This window comes from Vulpes vulpes, chromosome 2, assembly GCF_048418805.1.
Source record: "Vulpes vulpes isolate BD-2025 chromosome 2, VulVul3, whole genome shotgun sequence".
NCBI lineage: Eukaryota > Metazoa > Chordata > Mammalia > Carnivora > Canidae > Vulpes > Vulpes vulpes.
In genome coordinates this window covers 14218227-14235380 of record NC_132781.1, presented here as the reverse complement: position 1 = coordinate 14235380, position 17154 = coordinate 14218227, and the positions used below count along the sequence as shown (strand labels likewise).

General features: G+C 33.8%; 1 protein-coding gene across 1 annotated transcript in view; it reads right to left on the bottom strand.

Moving 5' to 3' along the window:
• The window catches only part of SMURF2 (SMAD specific E3 ubiquitin protein ligase 2), a 124068-nt gene that overhangs the window by 21388 nt on the left and 85526 nt on the right, over positions 1-17154 (bottom strand). The window contains exons 5-10 of the mRNA XM_072746782.1: positions 16522-16587; positions 12392-12476; positions 10302-10385; positions 7587-7789; positions 4944-5028; positions 646-804 (exon numbers count right to left, since the gene is read on the bottom strand). Coding sequence (XP_072602883.1) covers positions 646-804; positions 4944-5028; positions 7587-7789; positions 10302-10385; positions 12392-12476; positions 16522-16587 — 682 coding nt within the window. The remainder of the gene's footprint in view (positions 1-645; positions 805-4943; positions 5029-7586; positions 7790-10301; positions 10386-12391; positions 12477-16521; positions 16588-17154) is intronic.

Sequence of the window (17154 nt, the reverse complement as noted above, 5' to 3'; positions counted from 1 at the left end):
GCTGACAACTTAATTCTAAACTTCTAGCCTCCAGAACTGTGAAAGAACAAATTTCTGTTGTTTTAAACCACCCAGTGTATGACGATTTGTTACAACAGCTCTAGGAAACTAATACAGGTGGAAGCCCTAAAGAAGGAGGGGTTAACAAAGAAGCACAAGGAAATCTAGGGGAAGGATGGATTATGTTCATTTTCTACATTGCAGTGATGGTTTCATAGATGTATAATACGTCAAAACTTAAATTGTACACTTTAAACATGCACAGTTTATTGTATGTCACTTACACTTCAATAAAGGTAATTAAAAAAAAAAAACCCTCTGGGATGGCTTCAACTATCCTGGAGCTATTTATGATGCACTAACAGAAAAATAAAAAATATCTACCCTATAAAACATCCTGTCTCGTCAAGTGTGCTACAGTGTACCTTTCCTTAATACTTCAGGACAGGTTCCTACTTAAGCACAGTGGGATTAAAATACTCGTGTATCAGAGCAAAACAAGTCATATTCTTATGTAAAATTTTGTCCAACAAAAGTAACTTATAATTGAAGAGAGCAGCCGACATTCTAATGCATTACAAATGGCATCTTTAGTCTTCTCTTGTTCAGGCTTGCATTTTAACATGTATTATTTCAGAAACTTACTTTAAAACTAAATGCAAGTTAGCAGAGAGCCGAGGATCTGTAAACTGTGTTGTTCTGTTGTTATGGTCAACGAAATAAACTCTGCCTGTAGCTGTATTACGGATCTCCCATCCAGGAGGCAATGGACCAAGCTCTTCACAATTGATGTTGCTAAGATCCCTGCAAAAACAAATATAAAATAAAAAATACCTCATTGCTGGGCCTGCTGAGCCAGGCAAGTGTAAATGACACAGAACAATTCCATGAAGTCTGAGAAAATGTATTGTTTCAGAAACCTGAGATGTTCAGCTAGAATCTTTAATTCCCAATGGTTTAACAAACTTGCATATTCAAAACTCAATTCATAAATGGCTCAGGAACTTATCACATAGCCTACATTTTTAGTAAGTTCATTCCTGGGTTTTAACGTAATACAGATTTTAAATTAATATAAAAGCAATCACAACATTTGCCAATATAAGCTGCTTCAATATTTGTCTGACAAAATACTGCTTTACAAATGTCAGTGACATAAGGAATGAAATGTTTTCTAAAATTTCCCTTCAATTATTACTTTCATTATTATACCATAAGATTTGTGTAAATAAATGTTCATTCCATATTAAATTTTCCAACAAAGCGAACTGGAAATGTTATTGAATTTAGAGACCCTGAAAATAATCACAGTATATTTTTTAAAGGAAAACTGCTCCATTTTGAATTTTGAAACCTACAGAGCTAGTAGATGAAAAACCTTTTTAAGACACCTAAGGAAGAATGCTCTCAGGTTACTGCTACAGCAAAAAAAGCAAAAAGACTTTTAATGGATCAAAGACCACTGCTATTGTATTATACATTCTTAAAACACTATTATATATAGATAAGGTTAATAGGACCTTAAAGAATTAAATAAAAACATGTCTAATGTAAACTTAAACTATAACAGATAATTGTAATGATTAATCTCATCAAAATCATGTCTTTAAAGTTAAACTAGAAAAAGATTTTTCCTGAAATAACCTCTTCTTTGTCATGGTAAAGCATAATGATGGACACATATAAGCACCCAGATTTGCTGAAACAATGATCTGACTTCTGCTTATAGGTGCTCCAAGAGACTCTTCTGCTACAGATCAACTAAAGCTTAGAAAATATACTGCTAGCCTCAAAAGAGGTGAGATAAAAAGTTCCAAGCATCTTCCTCAAATTAAAAAAAAAAAAAAGTGACTGGAGCTGGAGCTGGTACTGATGGCAGGCAGGCAGAGGGGTAGGGCTGCCAGGGAGTAGTTGTTAACTGGGAAACTCAGCCCCAGGCCAGCAGCAAGTTTGGAAAAGGAAACCTGGAACTCCCCCACTAAGCTGAGAATTCAAAGGGAAGATGAAATGATTCCAGGAAAACTTCCTCAATTCCCCTTTAGGTCCACAGAATTCCAACCAATTAAGATCAAACAAATTCACAAAGATCACCACACACTCCAGAAAGAAAGGTCATGATGGACGACTGAGAGTGAGTGGAAACTGTAAACCACAGAATTAGATCCCTAAGTACTGTCAGAGATCAAACAGAACAGCTATGATAGGCAACCTTTACAAAGGTTGGGGGGGGGGGGGGGAGAGGGAGTAAGAATTACAAAGACAAACTATCAATGAGAGATTATTAAGAATGAACAGATGGATTTTTTAAATGGAACTTTTAGAAATGAAAAGTGATTACTGAAATCAAAGAATAATTCTTCTGATATAATACAGAGTTTGGTTTTATATAATTTTATCTAGAATTTTATAAATCTATTCATATGTGAGAAAGCTCTAAAGAATGGGTTAAAAGAGCAGAAAACTGGAAGCCATCTTTATATCCAATTGGGAAATAAAGAAAAATGGAATGTTATACACAGCCATAAAAGTACAGATCTGTACCACAAGACAACATACTTAGCATGAAATACAACAAATAATAAGGCCTTAATCACTATTTTTAAAGATAAATACAAAAGATGGTAAAATGGGACTTCTCACATAAATCTTACTATGTATCTTTAAACAAAAGTGTCTGAGTTACACTATTTTATAAATGTCTTTGAACAGTGATATTTTAATATAATCTAAATATTCATGGTCTGCTTTGATAAAAGATCCTCCATAGAAAAGGCATATTTCCTTAATGGAAAACAAAAGATATGGTACATATTTTTATAGTAACAATTTGGAACACAGAGACTAAAGAAAAATCTAGAGCACTATTTTATAAAGTCATTATTCAACACTCAACATAAAATATTCTTAAACCTTTATAGAAACCCTTTACTCATTAATAAAAAACTGACATGTTTCCTTAGGAACATCCTTAGGAATAAGAAACATCACAACAGTGGTGCCAAAATCTCTCTCAATTTCAACTTCTGACGCCAATTCATATACTATTCTTTCAACAGATAACTCAGGATCAAATTTTCACTATTGTAAATCATTTAGTTTTTAAAAAATCACTTTTGTTCTATACATTTCCTGGCCAATAATTAAAATATTTTATAGAAAAGCTCATTATTGACCTACAATTTGATAAACAGAATCCAAAACACCTTTTCATAATTTATGTAACAAAACTCTTGTTTCTAAAAGTTAGGCCCTTGGATTTTTTTCAGTGACCTTATTAATAAAACAAAAATTTCCTCCCCACTACTTTTTAAACAGTTTATATTATCGACGCAGAAACAGCAACCTTGATACAATAACTAATGATAGCACATTCCTTGGTTGCCACCCTCAAAAGATTCTAATTAGGCTATATCACAAAGTAAAACATTTACATTATAATAGCTTCATTTATAAGTATCAGTTAGCCCTTCAATAATACAGGTTTAAAGGGTGCAGGTCCACTTATATGCAGATTTTTTACAGAGTAACGCTTACTACAAATATGTTTTTCCTTTCTTAGGATTTCCTGAACGTTTTTTTTCTGTAGCTTACACGTTATTATAAGAATACGTATATAATACATATAACATACAAAGTATGTGTTAATCATTTATGTTATTGATAAGAATAAGGTCAACAATGGGGTATTAGCAAAGTTTTGGGGGAATCAAAAGTTATACAAAGATTTTTGAATGTGTGGGTGGTCGGTGCCCCTAACCCCTGTATTGTTCAAGAGTCAACTGTAAATACAGAGTATCAAAGCAATCCAAGATCATCTAGTTACATCTGTTTTTTGATTCAAACGCAAGACTTTTGATAAGTAGAGCTCTTGAGTATAAGCTTTAGGTAGAAAAAGATCTCTTCACCCTCCATGGGTCTTTTTTACAGAGGAAGAGAATGGTGCAGTTAGAATATAAAATATGTTCAACTCACAAAGGTAAAAATACGCAGCTTATCAAGTGGATTTAGAATTTAGAATTCGATCTTTTTTGTAGTTCAACTTCAAATGAGGTAGCTTCAAATGAACTACTTGACACTTTATATCTGTTCGTTAGAAAATAACTCCAAAGAGCTAAATAGTGTTTTGAAAAAGTTATTGATGCTAAAATGTATCAAAAATTATGCTAAATTACTAAATTGATTTATGTGTCATTCCATCTTCAAATTAAAAGATAACTCACATTTGGATTAGTAAATGCATTCAATAATGCCTACAGTTTAAATGTACAGGTTCTGGTATTTAAAAGAAATTTAATTCATGCGACACCACGACCAAGTTTACTCAGAGGGTGCCAAAGCTGGTTCAGTATTTGGAAACTGATCAACGTAATCTGTCATGTTAACAGCATAAAAAGGAAAAATCACATGACAGTACCAGCTGATACAAAAAAACAAGTGACAAAAGTCTTAAGTAAATAAATAAAATTTAATTAGGTTATTTCTTTTTTACATTAAGATGAAACTGTATTAAATAATACATAATAGAACACTGACTACTCTCATATTAGGTTAAAATAAATCTATCTTTTTAAAGAAAGCCTAACCAGAAATAAAAATATCAATTTACTACCCTTTAAAAAGAACAGGGAGGAGATGTATGTTTTGTGAGGTTTTGTATGTTCTTCTCCACGTCAGTTTTCAAACTCCTAAAAGACCCATTTTTTCACCCTGATTTTTTTTTTTCTTAAGGGTGAGAAGGTAGAAGGACTGGGGGCTTTTGGGGGGCAGGGCACTGGGATGGGACTACAGAGGAATAGGAAGGCCTTTCCACTGTCAACTGAAATGCCTATCACAAAGAGCCTAACTTTCACACAAACCATTATAAGTTGAAGATTAAATAATCAAAGAAATCCTAGGTAAAATAGGTATCCAGCGGTGTGGAGAGTATGTGGATATGTTCTTACCTAGGCACTCTTGGATCATGCCATGTGCTCACACCAGTCTGAGTATGTAAGAAATACACCTGACCTTGTTGTGTTGTCCTCTGTTCTGTAAAATTAAGAAACACTAATAATAAAAACATATTCAGAATGTCCAAATCAAAGACAGCTATAGACACTAGGATGATATTATATCAATAGTTAAACTCTCCAAATTACCAGTCTATTGTATTACCAAAAAAATGCTTATAAATCTTTTTTTTTTTTTTCAACTCAATACATTTTCTCCTGGAAACAATCTTACAAATGGTGATGAGGGTCAGAGGCTGGCTATCTAACAGCCAACTATATTTACAAGATGCCTCAAATACTAAACATGTTGCTATGGAAAACAGAAAACAAGATTGTCACAGTACCAGTATTGCAACAAAAGAAACATGAAGAAATGATCTTTTATTCGTCTTAAAGTGGAGCCTGAGGGGAACAAAAGAAAGCTCAGAGGAAGAGGCTAACCAACTATAGGGAGATTCTGCAGGGAGTTGCAAAAACTTTCAAAGGGTTTGCAGGCTGGTAATGCTTGTTTAGTATGCCTAATTTTATACCAAAACTTAAGTTTTTTTCTTGAGAGAGGTGTTTTCTCAAGACTACCATATTTAGACTCAAAGGCAAAAAAGATGGAATATGTCATTAAACGGGGAGACACTCTATATTCAAAAATAGACAAAGATGCAAAAATAAGCAAGTTAGAAAGAGGAAGAACAGAGAAAAAGCATGCATTCTGGGGAGAAAAAGGTCAAAGGCGACATTAACTCCAAGCCCCTGGGAAGAGAGTAAGAAAGCCAGGGCAAAGGGAAGGAATCTGTGGAAAAGTTTCTTCAGTGGTAGTTTTTAATCTTTATTTATTTGTGTTTTTAAGCAACAGAACCACCTATCTTTAAACAAAATCTAATGAAAAATTCCAATATAAAAAACGATACTATTGCTAATATTTATTACTATAAACATACTTATAAACCTATAATGAAATCAATTTAAACTTAAGCTTCTTAAAATTATAAACATAAAAATGTTTAAAGTTGGTGACATATGACAGCTGCAATAATTTCAGCCTTGGTAGCCACATTACTCCTAGGTTTTGGTTGTACAAAATTTGTTTTTAATTCAAATCACACAAATATTGTAAAAATATAACCACTCCCACTCCAAACATCTTGCCTTATAATCTCAATTAAAGAGAAATGACAGGGCAGCCCCGATGGCTCAGCAGTTTGTCACCGCCTTCAGCCCAGGGTGGGATCCTGGAGACCCAGGATCGAGTCCCATGTCGGGCTCCCTGCATGGAGCCTGCTTTTCTCCCTCTGCCTGCGTCTCTGCTTCTCTGCTTCTCTCTCTCTCTCTTTCACTCTCTCTCTCTCTCATGAATGAATAAATAAAATCTTTAAAAAAAGAGAGAGAGAAATGACAGAAAATACTTTATTCTAAGGTCTGAACGCTAATAATAACAAGCAAAGTTTACTAAGTGCTTCCTGTGCCAGAAACTATCAGGCATTTTACATGAAATCATCATTCCTCTCTTGCAACAAACCTCCACAGTTGGGACTATTAATTTCCCCATTTTATGGAAGATAAAAAATTGAGGTTCACAGAAATTAAATAATGTGCCCAATGTCACACAACTAATATGTGGTAAAGCCAGGATATAAACCCAGGTCTATTTCCCAAGGCCATGCTCTCATCACTGTGCTACATAAGTTAACCTGTGCAGTATAGCACAGTTAATGGACAAACTGGGTTTTTTCTAAATTAAAGAGTTAAAATATATTTAAAAAATAAAGCTAGAATCATGCATTTGCGGAACAGTTTAAAACATATTGTAGAGGAAAAATAAAACAAGTTGGATCAGGTGATTCCCAACGCTGGTCATTAGGTGTCACCATCAGTCCAGACATGGTTTATCTACAGGCTGTTGGGAGGGCAAGGATATAATTATTTTGATTTACTTTTAGCAAGAAAGGAGAAGACAGCTGAGTTCCTAGTATCTACAAGAATACTCCCAGGTTATGACTAATTCAGAAAGTTCTGTATCCAACTAGAAGTCATCGTCCACATGAAATTCTACAATTTGGGAAATTATGTTAGATTATAAAAATTTTATACAGAGAAGTGACTAAGTCATTTACAACAATAACCCAAATCATGTAGATAATCCAAAATTATAGACAATACAAAGATATAAATACCATCAGAAATATATTTTTGAAGTTATTTCTAAATATGTAGGTCTAGAAAATTACACTGCGGGTTTGACTTCAGATTACCATTATCAATAAGAGTACCATCTTACCTTTATAGAATGTATTATTTGCAAGTAACCTCACATTGTCACATATGCTCTTCATGATACCTCTGAGACAAGGAGAGGTATCATTCATCTCATTTCATTATAAAAGAGCAAAAGGGCTGAGATTAAATGACTAGCCCAAGTCAACTGTTGGTTAGGTAGTCCTCTACCACTTCACAGGTTTTCCAAGGTTGGGAGATTTTACACATTCACTTTCATGCAGAATCCTAAACCCAGATTAATAACTTCTTTAAAGCTGATTTTCTGGCTTTCTTAGTAAGTTGAAACCAGTAAACCATACTCTATTTTTCCTCTGCTAGTCATACCATAGCCTTCCGGTAGGTCTGGAGGAGTATGTAGATGAGTCCTGCTCATGTAATTTCTATGTCGTTGTGACCGGACTCTCCTCTCGGCCAGTCTGGGATCTGAAGACTGTCCACATGTTGCACCATTTGTTCCACTAATTGGAGTGTTCTCATCAACAAAGCAGCTAAGAGGTCTGCCGGGACTAGAATATTCAGATGCTGGTCTATTGAAAAGTAACAAGGAAAAAAAGTTACTCAACCAAGATATCAGAGGTAGAGTTCTCCAGACAATGTATGTACCATAGGAACAGTCACAAGATGGAATGATCAATACAAATATAATGATTTCAAGAATTCTGAATAAAAGCAATCCTGATGCCTCTAAATACCAAACTCATGTTAATAGGCAGACTATCAATTATGTATTGAAATCATTTTGTACTGATTTGAATTACATTTTATACGAAGTCCAGAAATACTTGTGGATGTGAGTACTAGTTTATAAAGCACTACTTGACTTAGCCTCAGCCCACCTCTCAGACCTGACTTTCTACCTTTCTCCCTCTCCATCTCTCCCACACTGATTCTCTTGCGTTCCTTGAACCTGCCTTGAACCAAGACTGTTTTATCTTCAGGGCTGGAAAGGAGCTCTTCCTCCCACCCAGAATGCTTTCTTCTATTCTTCCTAGGCCAGGCTCCTTTTTGTCATTCAAATCATAACTTAAGCTTAAATGTCTGAGAGGTCTCCCGACCTTCAAGTCTAAGGCAGTCACTAGGCATTTGATAAGTCCATCACCTTACTTTCTCAGCCCAGCAATTATTATTATTTTTTAATCTGAACCCTTAGTTTGTTTTCCCTTACTAGAATATTCTTTGAGAAAAGAAAGTCTACCTAGTTTCTTTCCCACTATATACATATATGTGTGTATCCCCTGCACTTAGTACTTGGCATATATATAAAAGTAGCTCAATAAATATTTATTGAATGAATAAAGAAGATAGTGTGACTCTTCAAAGAACTTCTGGTATATGGTAGGGCATCCAAAATATAAGAGGATAATCAAGAATTAATTTTTAAACTAACATTTACAACCACAATCAACTTTATACATATGGAAATTAAGTCAGTTTCATTAGTTAAATGAGTTAGGAGGAAATGGGACTTCACTAAAGTACTGACACAAGTACATATTTATTTACGCTCAGATGCAATAAAAATGGGTTGACTACAATAAAATCCTTGGCAGTTTAATATTAGAAATACAACTCTCAAATAAGTATTCTTAAAATAGCAACATGAGCTAAGCTTTTACCTGAGGATTGTAATATAACACAGAAAACTGTGACTTAATGAGTTAAGCAACGAATCCCCAATAAATAAAAGTAGGTATAGCTTAGAGAAGTATTTGATGTTCTGTGTCTGGTACAAGTCCTGCTCAGAAAAAGGGGAGAGGTTTGGGAGAGGGGGGAAAAACAGAGTAAAGGCAGCAGTTTTTTTTAACTTAAAAAAAAAAAAGGAAATTCAGTCACTTATCCTATTCAGTTTCAGTTACTTTTTTTTTTATTTATTCATGAAAGACACAGAGAGAGAAGCAGGCTCCATGCAGGGAGACCAATGTGGGACTCGATCCCAGGACTCTGGGATCACACTCTGAGCCAAAGGCAGATGCTCAACCGCTGAGCCACCCAGGTGTCCCATCAGTTACTTAAAATGTACCTCCAGGAGGCCTGGGTGGCTCAGTCGGTTAAGCATTTGACTCTTGATTTTGACTCAGGTCATGATCTCAGGGTCATGAGATTGAGCCCCAAGTCTGGCTCCATACTGAACATGGGGCTTGCTTGAAATTCTCTCTTCCTCTTCTTCTGTCCCTCCAACCCCATCTCTGCCACGTGCACACCCTGGCTCTCTCATATAAATAAATAAATAAATAAATAAATAAATAAATAAATAAATAAATAAATAAATAAATAATTTTTTAAAAAATGTACTTCCTTGGAGTTTCCAAAAATTATCTTGTATTCTGTGTCTTTATACATTAAGCTCTGTGAAGGCCCTTCTCCCTTCCTCGCTGTTATAGTATAAATGCTGAGCATTGTAACTGGCATATGACGATTTGGTGAAATGTATGAATGACAATTTGGTTACCACTACTCTGAACACTTTTCATCATCTTCCCCTTATCTGGTTAAATTTGAACATTCTTCAAGATTTAGTTCAGAAATTCTCCTCTTTCAGAGTTTTCCTTTGCAAGTTCTAACAACCTGCTGCCTCCCACTCAAAATTAGGTGCCTGCCATATGGTCTCAGAATATCTGGTTCTTATCTTGATCACAGACCTTATTAGATGTAATATAATAATATAATCATATCCCAACATGACTGAACAAATGAAGATCCAGTATATATGGTTTATTACAGCCATTCAATAACAGACTCAAAAAAATTTTTAAGAGTCCCATAAATAAGGTAACTTCTCAATTTATTCAATTAACTCATTTAATAAATATTTATTAAGTACCATCACAGGCCTAGAGCTACAATAACAGGATGACCTGCTAAACAATCTTTATTGAAAATTACTTTTGGAAATAATAATGGCACTTGGTGTAAGATCTACTGATCTTGAGCAGTATAAACCAAGAAAGGAAATCTGGTAAAGCTGACAGATAAACAGAAAGTGATGACTTCAGGAAGGCAAAAAGCACAGACCCTGGGAAGATATTTTTATGTTCTTACCGTGTTGGGCGTTCCCATTGCGTAGTTCTTGTTATGTGGTTTAGATACTGGATTCTTCCAGAGGCAGTTCGCCTTTCTTCCCAGCTTAAATAAAAATTGAGAGATAAGGCATTAATAAGAAGGTGGATACAGAATGTTTTTAGTGCAATAACTGGGTCAGGAAGACATCTGCTGTTATAAATCAGGAATGACAAACTGAAAAATCAATATACAGAATACTGGAACTATTTTCAACTTATTTTAAAACTGTACAATGTATTTTTCTGGAATTCTGAAGCTTCTAAAATATTTACACTGAGGTATGACTAATATTTTCCATCAGTCAAACTCAGAATTCTTCAATAATGTCAACACTCATAAATAATACTAATTTCTCCAGTATTTAGTGGGGAAAAAAAGCCATACCAAAAATAAAAATTACACCTAATTTTAAAAATTAACATAAAAGTATGTAAAAGTTCTTTAAAGCTTTTAGCCTACTCAAATTATTTTTTTCTCAAAAGAATGGTACTCCCTCAGTAACTTTTTAATGCATATAACAAAATAAGCAAATGACCATAGAAATGTGGTAATGTTAGTATTTCCATCAAAACCCTGGCAGAGGTTTAGGAGCCATAAAAAATAGGAAATAAAGATATGCTAAGAGGTTTTTTGCCCTGTGATAACAATTAAAGCACAAAATGTAGTGTTTAACAATTAATTTATAATAAGACTATATATTATAAAACATAGACCAAATTGGTATTTTTAAAGGAGGTGATATAAAAACAAATGGGGGGGAGTACAATAAAGCAAAGCCTTACATTGTTGTAATCTCTTAATACTGATTAGTTATTTCATACTAAAGTTCCCCTTCAAAATTACCATAATCTACTTCATATCCATAAAAGTGAACATATATATAAGGAGCTAAAGTGGTCTATAAGTAAACTTAAACTATGGCGATTTTTAAGAGTTTAAACAAAATGAGCAAATACCTTGGGTTGGATGTAAAATTTAGTACCAAAAATAATTTAAGTAAAAATTCAACCAATTATATACTTTAAATAACTTATTATTATATATATTATAACTTATTATTATATATAAACTACACCTCACTGGTGTTAAACATACTTTGAAAGTTAAAAATACTTTGAAAGTTAAAAATAAAGTCAGAAAAATGTCAGCATTAGTATCAAACAAAGATACAGAGCAGTGATCAAAAGCATGAGCTTTGGAATCAAGGCTTATTAAGTCTATGTTCCAGCTCTCCCATTCACTATGTGGCCTTCAAGGCAAGTTTACTTAACTCCTCTGAGTCCCAGTGTTTTTAATCTATGAAATGAATGAGGGTGACAACAGTAGCAGCAGGAGTAATAATAGCAGCTAATTATTTATTAAGCACCTACTATATACAAAACACTGTGCTAAGTGCTTTACATGAATGATTTCATTTAATCCTCAAAATGGTGTATGGTATATATACTATTATCAGCATCCTCTTCTATAAGTAAATATAAACCAATGCTTGCAAAAGTTAAATAAACTGATTAAATTCATTAAGCTTGTAAATAGAAGAGTAAGGATTGGAACGCAGATGGTCTAATTCCAGAATCATAGCCATGTAAATGAAATGATCTAATGTATCACATAAAGTACTTATAAAAGTACCTGACACACACATGCTCAATAAATGTTTCTATGTTGTTAAAATTTTTACTACACAAATCTCTGTCCCATTCCTCGAAACAGAGTAATGTCTCCGATTCAGCACTTATATGCCTGGTTTTGAATAATTTAATCAAATAAAAAGTTGTTATTTTAAGTACATAATATTTACAGGAAAGTTATATTTGTCAAGCAATTTGATTGTCTCTTAAGTCAAAACTCTTAAAAACCAAATTTACCACATCTACTTCATGGCTTCTTTTATAAATTTGTCTTGACAAGATTCCTCAATAATTTTCCAAGTACAAGGAAAATCTAGATTTTGGAACTGATCAGCAAATTTTTAAAGTTAAGAATACAATAAACACCAACTTATCTGTCATTATTTGAAGGATATTATCAACTATTTCTCTAATGATTTGGCTCTATTAATGGCTTACCCATCTGGCAAATCATTATCAAATAAACGACTGCAGTCCACAACTTGTCCTCCTGTGCCTATTCGGTCTCTGGACTGAAGACTTACTATAAGACAATAAAAAAAATTACTAAGAGTCATAAAACTAGAAAGATTTCTTACAATTTAAAACATATATCTTTAAAAGACATCTAGCTTACCTTAATACTTTAGAATGAACTCTTTAGCTTCTAATAAATTCTGTAACTTCTTTCTCCATGAGATTTTCCCTTTAGGAGTGACATTAGAGTTTTATGTTTTTCTACACTTTATTGTACTTATGGAGGGGAGTTTAAATCCTTTTTGTTTGTTGTAATGGGGCAAGCAAGGCCTCTACTATACTTAAGAGGCATAACGCATCAAAGGTATATATTCACATATAGAGGGACTGGAAAGGTTCACATTAATTTGGGTTTAATTCTTGACCCATCTTTAAAAAAAGAGACACTTGAGTGGCACAGCTGGCTAAGCATACAACTCTTGGTTTGGACTCAGGTTGTGATCTCAGGGTCATGAGATTAAGCCCTGCAAAGTCAGCTTGAGATTCCCTCTCCCCCTCCCTCTGCACCCCCTGCTTGTAACTTGCTCTTTCTCTAAAATAAATAAATCCTTAAAAATAAAAACTAGGGGCACCTGGACAGCTCAGTCAATTAGGCATCAGCCTTCAGCTCAGGTCATGATCCCAGTGTCCTAGGATAGAGTGCCGCACTGGCCTCCTGGCTCCACAGGGAGCTAGCTTCTCCCTCTCCCTCTGTCTGCCACTCCTCCCTGCTTGTGTGCTCTATCAAATAAATAAAATCTTTGGGGATCCCTGGGTGGCGCAGCGGTTTAGCGCCACCTTTGGCCCAGGACACAATCCTGGACACCCGGAATCAAGTCCCACGTCCAGCTCCCTGTGTGGAGCCTGCTTTTCCTCTGCGTGTGTCTCTGCCGCTCTCTCTCTCTCTCTCTCTATGTCTATCGTGAATAAATAAATAAAATCTTAAAAATAAATAAATAAAATCTTTAAAATTAAATAAGTTAAAATTTAAAAAAAACAGTAGATTTTGGCAATAGAGCAATAAATTCCATGAGTTAAAACATTCATCATCCAGTGTAGTGTAAAACTACCACTATAAATTTGGAAGCAAGAGATGTAAACTCTAGAACCAGGCTCTAACACCTAGTTTGGCACAATGATCTTGGACAAAACACTTAACATTCTTAAAGTTTAGGCTAATTGATATGCCTGAAATTCTTTGCTGCTCTAATATTTTTAAATTCTATTTTTGGCAATTCTTCCAAAAGATAAAATAGAAACGGGCAAATGTGACTATAATCCAACTTCTTAATCAAAAAGTTTAACACATTACTTCTTTATATGAACTTCATTTATAGGTGACATGGTAGCATAACTCTCCTCAGTGAGTATCAACAAAATGTTCTATGAAAACTGTACTAGAAACAGTATTTACCAGTTTTTATACAGAAAAGCTACATGAAATGCTTACCCAGATATAATCACTATAAAAACTATGTATTTTCTCATTAGCTTTGTTCAGAATAATATTAAGGCTCAAAATGAAGGATTTTATGAGCTTCAACTCCAGACTGCTGTATTACAAAACACCTAAGCAATTTTTAAGTGGGTTTGTATTTTTAAATGGCCTAATCCTAGCAATATATAAAATGAGTCACAGAAATACTATGTTTATAAGAACCCTTTCCAAAGCTTTAAACATCAGAAATAATCTAAATATTCAGCAATAATGGACTGGCTAATTTATTTGCCCACCATGGACTGCCATACAACATTAAAAATGCTATAGAACTTTATCCATGAACAACAACAACAAAAGATGTGCAAGACAGATTAAAACAGGTAACTTAAATTCTGCAGTGTAATATCATTTTCAAAAACAACAACAGGGACGCCTGGGTGGCTCAGCAGTCTGACACCTGCCTTCGGCTCAGGGTGTGATCCTGGAGTCCCAGGATCGAGTCCCACACATCGGGCTCCCTGCGTGGAGCCTGCTTTTCCCTCTCCCTGTGTCTCTGCCTTTCTCTCTCTCTGGGTCTCTCATGAATAAATAAATAAAATCTTAAAAAAAAAAACCACCACCACAACAAAATACATCATTTTAAAAAACAGAAAAGGTATATATATCAAGGTAATGACAATGATAGCATATTATAGGTGCTCCTTATGTTCTCTGCCTATAGTTTCATTTGATTTGATCTTTTTTTTTTTTAATTTTTATTTATTTATGATAGGCACACAGTGAGAGAGAGAGAGGCAGAGACATAGGCAGAGGGAGAAGCAGGCTCCATGCACCGGGAGCCCGACGTGGGACTCGATCCCGGGTCTCCAGGATCGCGCCCTGGGCCAAAGGCAGGCGCCAAACCGCTGCGCCACCCAGGGATCCCTGATTTGATCTTAACAACAACAACAACAAAAAAACTCACAAGAAATGGAAAGAATTGAGTAACAGTTTCAAATGTAAGGGAAAAGATTTATAATCCTGAATCAGTCGTCACAATTTGGAAGATTTTTCTTTAAGATAATACTCCAAAAAGAGGATAAAGCTAAGTGCCCAAAAATACTTACAAGTTTCAATGTTACAATAGCAACAAAATAACATTAAAGTCCAGTGATTAAGTTATGATATATTTATAAAATTCATCCTTTAAAATCATTCATTATAAACACTAATAATTACAGTAAGTGCAACAAAAGCTTTATATTCACTGAACCAAAATCATAAAAAATATATATACACATAAGTGTATATAAAATTATTAGAAAGGGATAAATATTTTTTAAAGTTAGTATTTTAACCTCCTTCTTTTCTCCATTTTCCAAAAGGATGTTATATAAATCTATGTATGATTATTTGTAAAGATCTAATTCAGCAAAAACTAGAACTTATTCTGGGTTGGTTTTTTTTCTAACTTACTCCATTTTAAAATGGCAGGATCATAACATATAATGTTTGAGTCCAACATATCTCTACTATGAAAACCATTTCACACAAAAGTTTCAAATTTAAACACACACATTTTAAAGTAAAATATTCCTTTTTTATACAGTATACTCCACAAGTTTATTTTTAATTGCTGACAAAAAAAAAGTCTGTTTTTATAAATGCCAATTTATACATCTACTGCAACTATTTTGTTACTACTGGACATTAGTTGGCAAACGTTACATAGCATACCAAATCAAATAAAGTAAGAACAATCACATTTAAGTCTTACATGCCAGCATTTACGTTTGAGTTTTTTTACTCCCTTCTCAATCTATGAATGACAGGAATTCTTAATAAGGCTGTAGTGTATATACTTCCCTGTGATAACTGTAGCAGGGCTTTGTTATGTTGCTACTCTGGCAATTCACTATGAATCCAATTCATTCTCTTGGAAAATGAAGTCCTTCAAAAGTAACTTCAGTAACTAGAATCTGATAGGTTCAAAATGCAATCAACTTATCCTAAATTCTGCTCTAGAGAGAAGTGGTAAGGTTCCAATTATGTTTTCTTCTTTAAGAAGCCTCAAAGGTGCCCATCTCAGTGTCTACCACACTATATATCTTGATTAAAGTTCAATCCATCAATTCTTCAGTCTCAGGAAATTTTATATAAAACCCTTCCTCTGAGTCAATTCAAGATAGTACACTAAGTGCCTTATGAGTAAGAAAACAACTTCTCCCTTTCTCCAGTGTTCTACTATCATGCCTCATATCTTTTTCAATTTGCACAGATTATTTTAAAACTGTAAAACATTAAACAAAGTTCAACAGAATATTCTTACTCAAACACCAGTTTAAGAATTATTTTTAGAAAACTTTCATATAACCTATAAATTCTGTCTTTAAAAGAATGCCTAAACATTAGGAGCCTCTTTTTTTTTTTTTAACATTATTTATAGTTCAAGGTTTTTATTTTTAAATTAAAGTAGCCTACAACCTGGATCCAGTTTGAAACATTTTACAGGACACATTTAACTCAAGCCAACACAATAAAGCTATAGTTAATGTACTAAGATTTAAAAGATATTTAGAGTTTAGGTCAGTCTGAATGATGCCAAAATTTCATGTGACTTTAAATTCCACATAATTTTAAACTCCACACTTACCTACTATCTGTCCTCTAACCGTATCATTGTCATTTGGCCCAAGTTTGCACAGATCCAACCTCTGATCTATTTCAAATCAACAAAAAAAGCAATTAAAAATAAGCTGGTATCAGAGCTTCCAACAACTATAGGTGATGGTAAACTTGCATAATCCAATGGCAATCAGGCCTATCATTTAAATAATTAATAATGTTTTAAAGATGAAACAAATGCTTAAAATCTCTAAGTAAATTTATAATTATATAAATGTTTCAACAAAATTGTGATAAATTCAGATTTCAAATACCATAAGGCACTGGCATATACACTGCCAACATGCAATTACTTTTTCTCTAAAGGTTTCAGACCACTTTGAGTCTTGGCTTGTCACTTAATAGTTGTTGTTCTTAAGCAATTTTTCCCTGAGTCTTGATTTTCTAACATATAATTGAGGTACCTACTTAATATTTTAAGGATCAAATTAGGTAATTATGTAAAACTTTTAGAACAGTACCTGGCATATAAACGTTAGCTATTACTACTGTTATATTTTATCTAACCATTTAAATGACTTCCACACACACAAAGTAAGTATTAATAAGAAGCTGAGTCAGTTCTGCTACTCATTTAGGGGCAACTCATTTATTCTTTCAT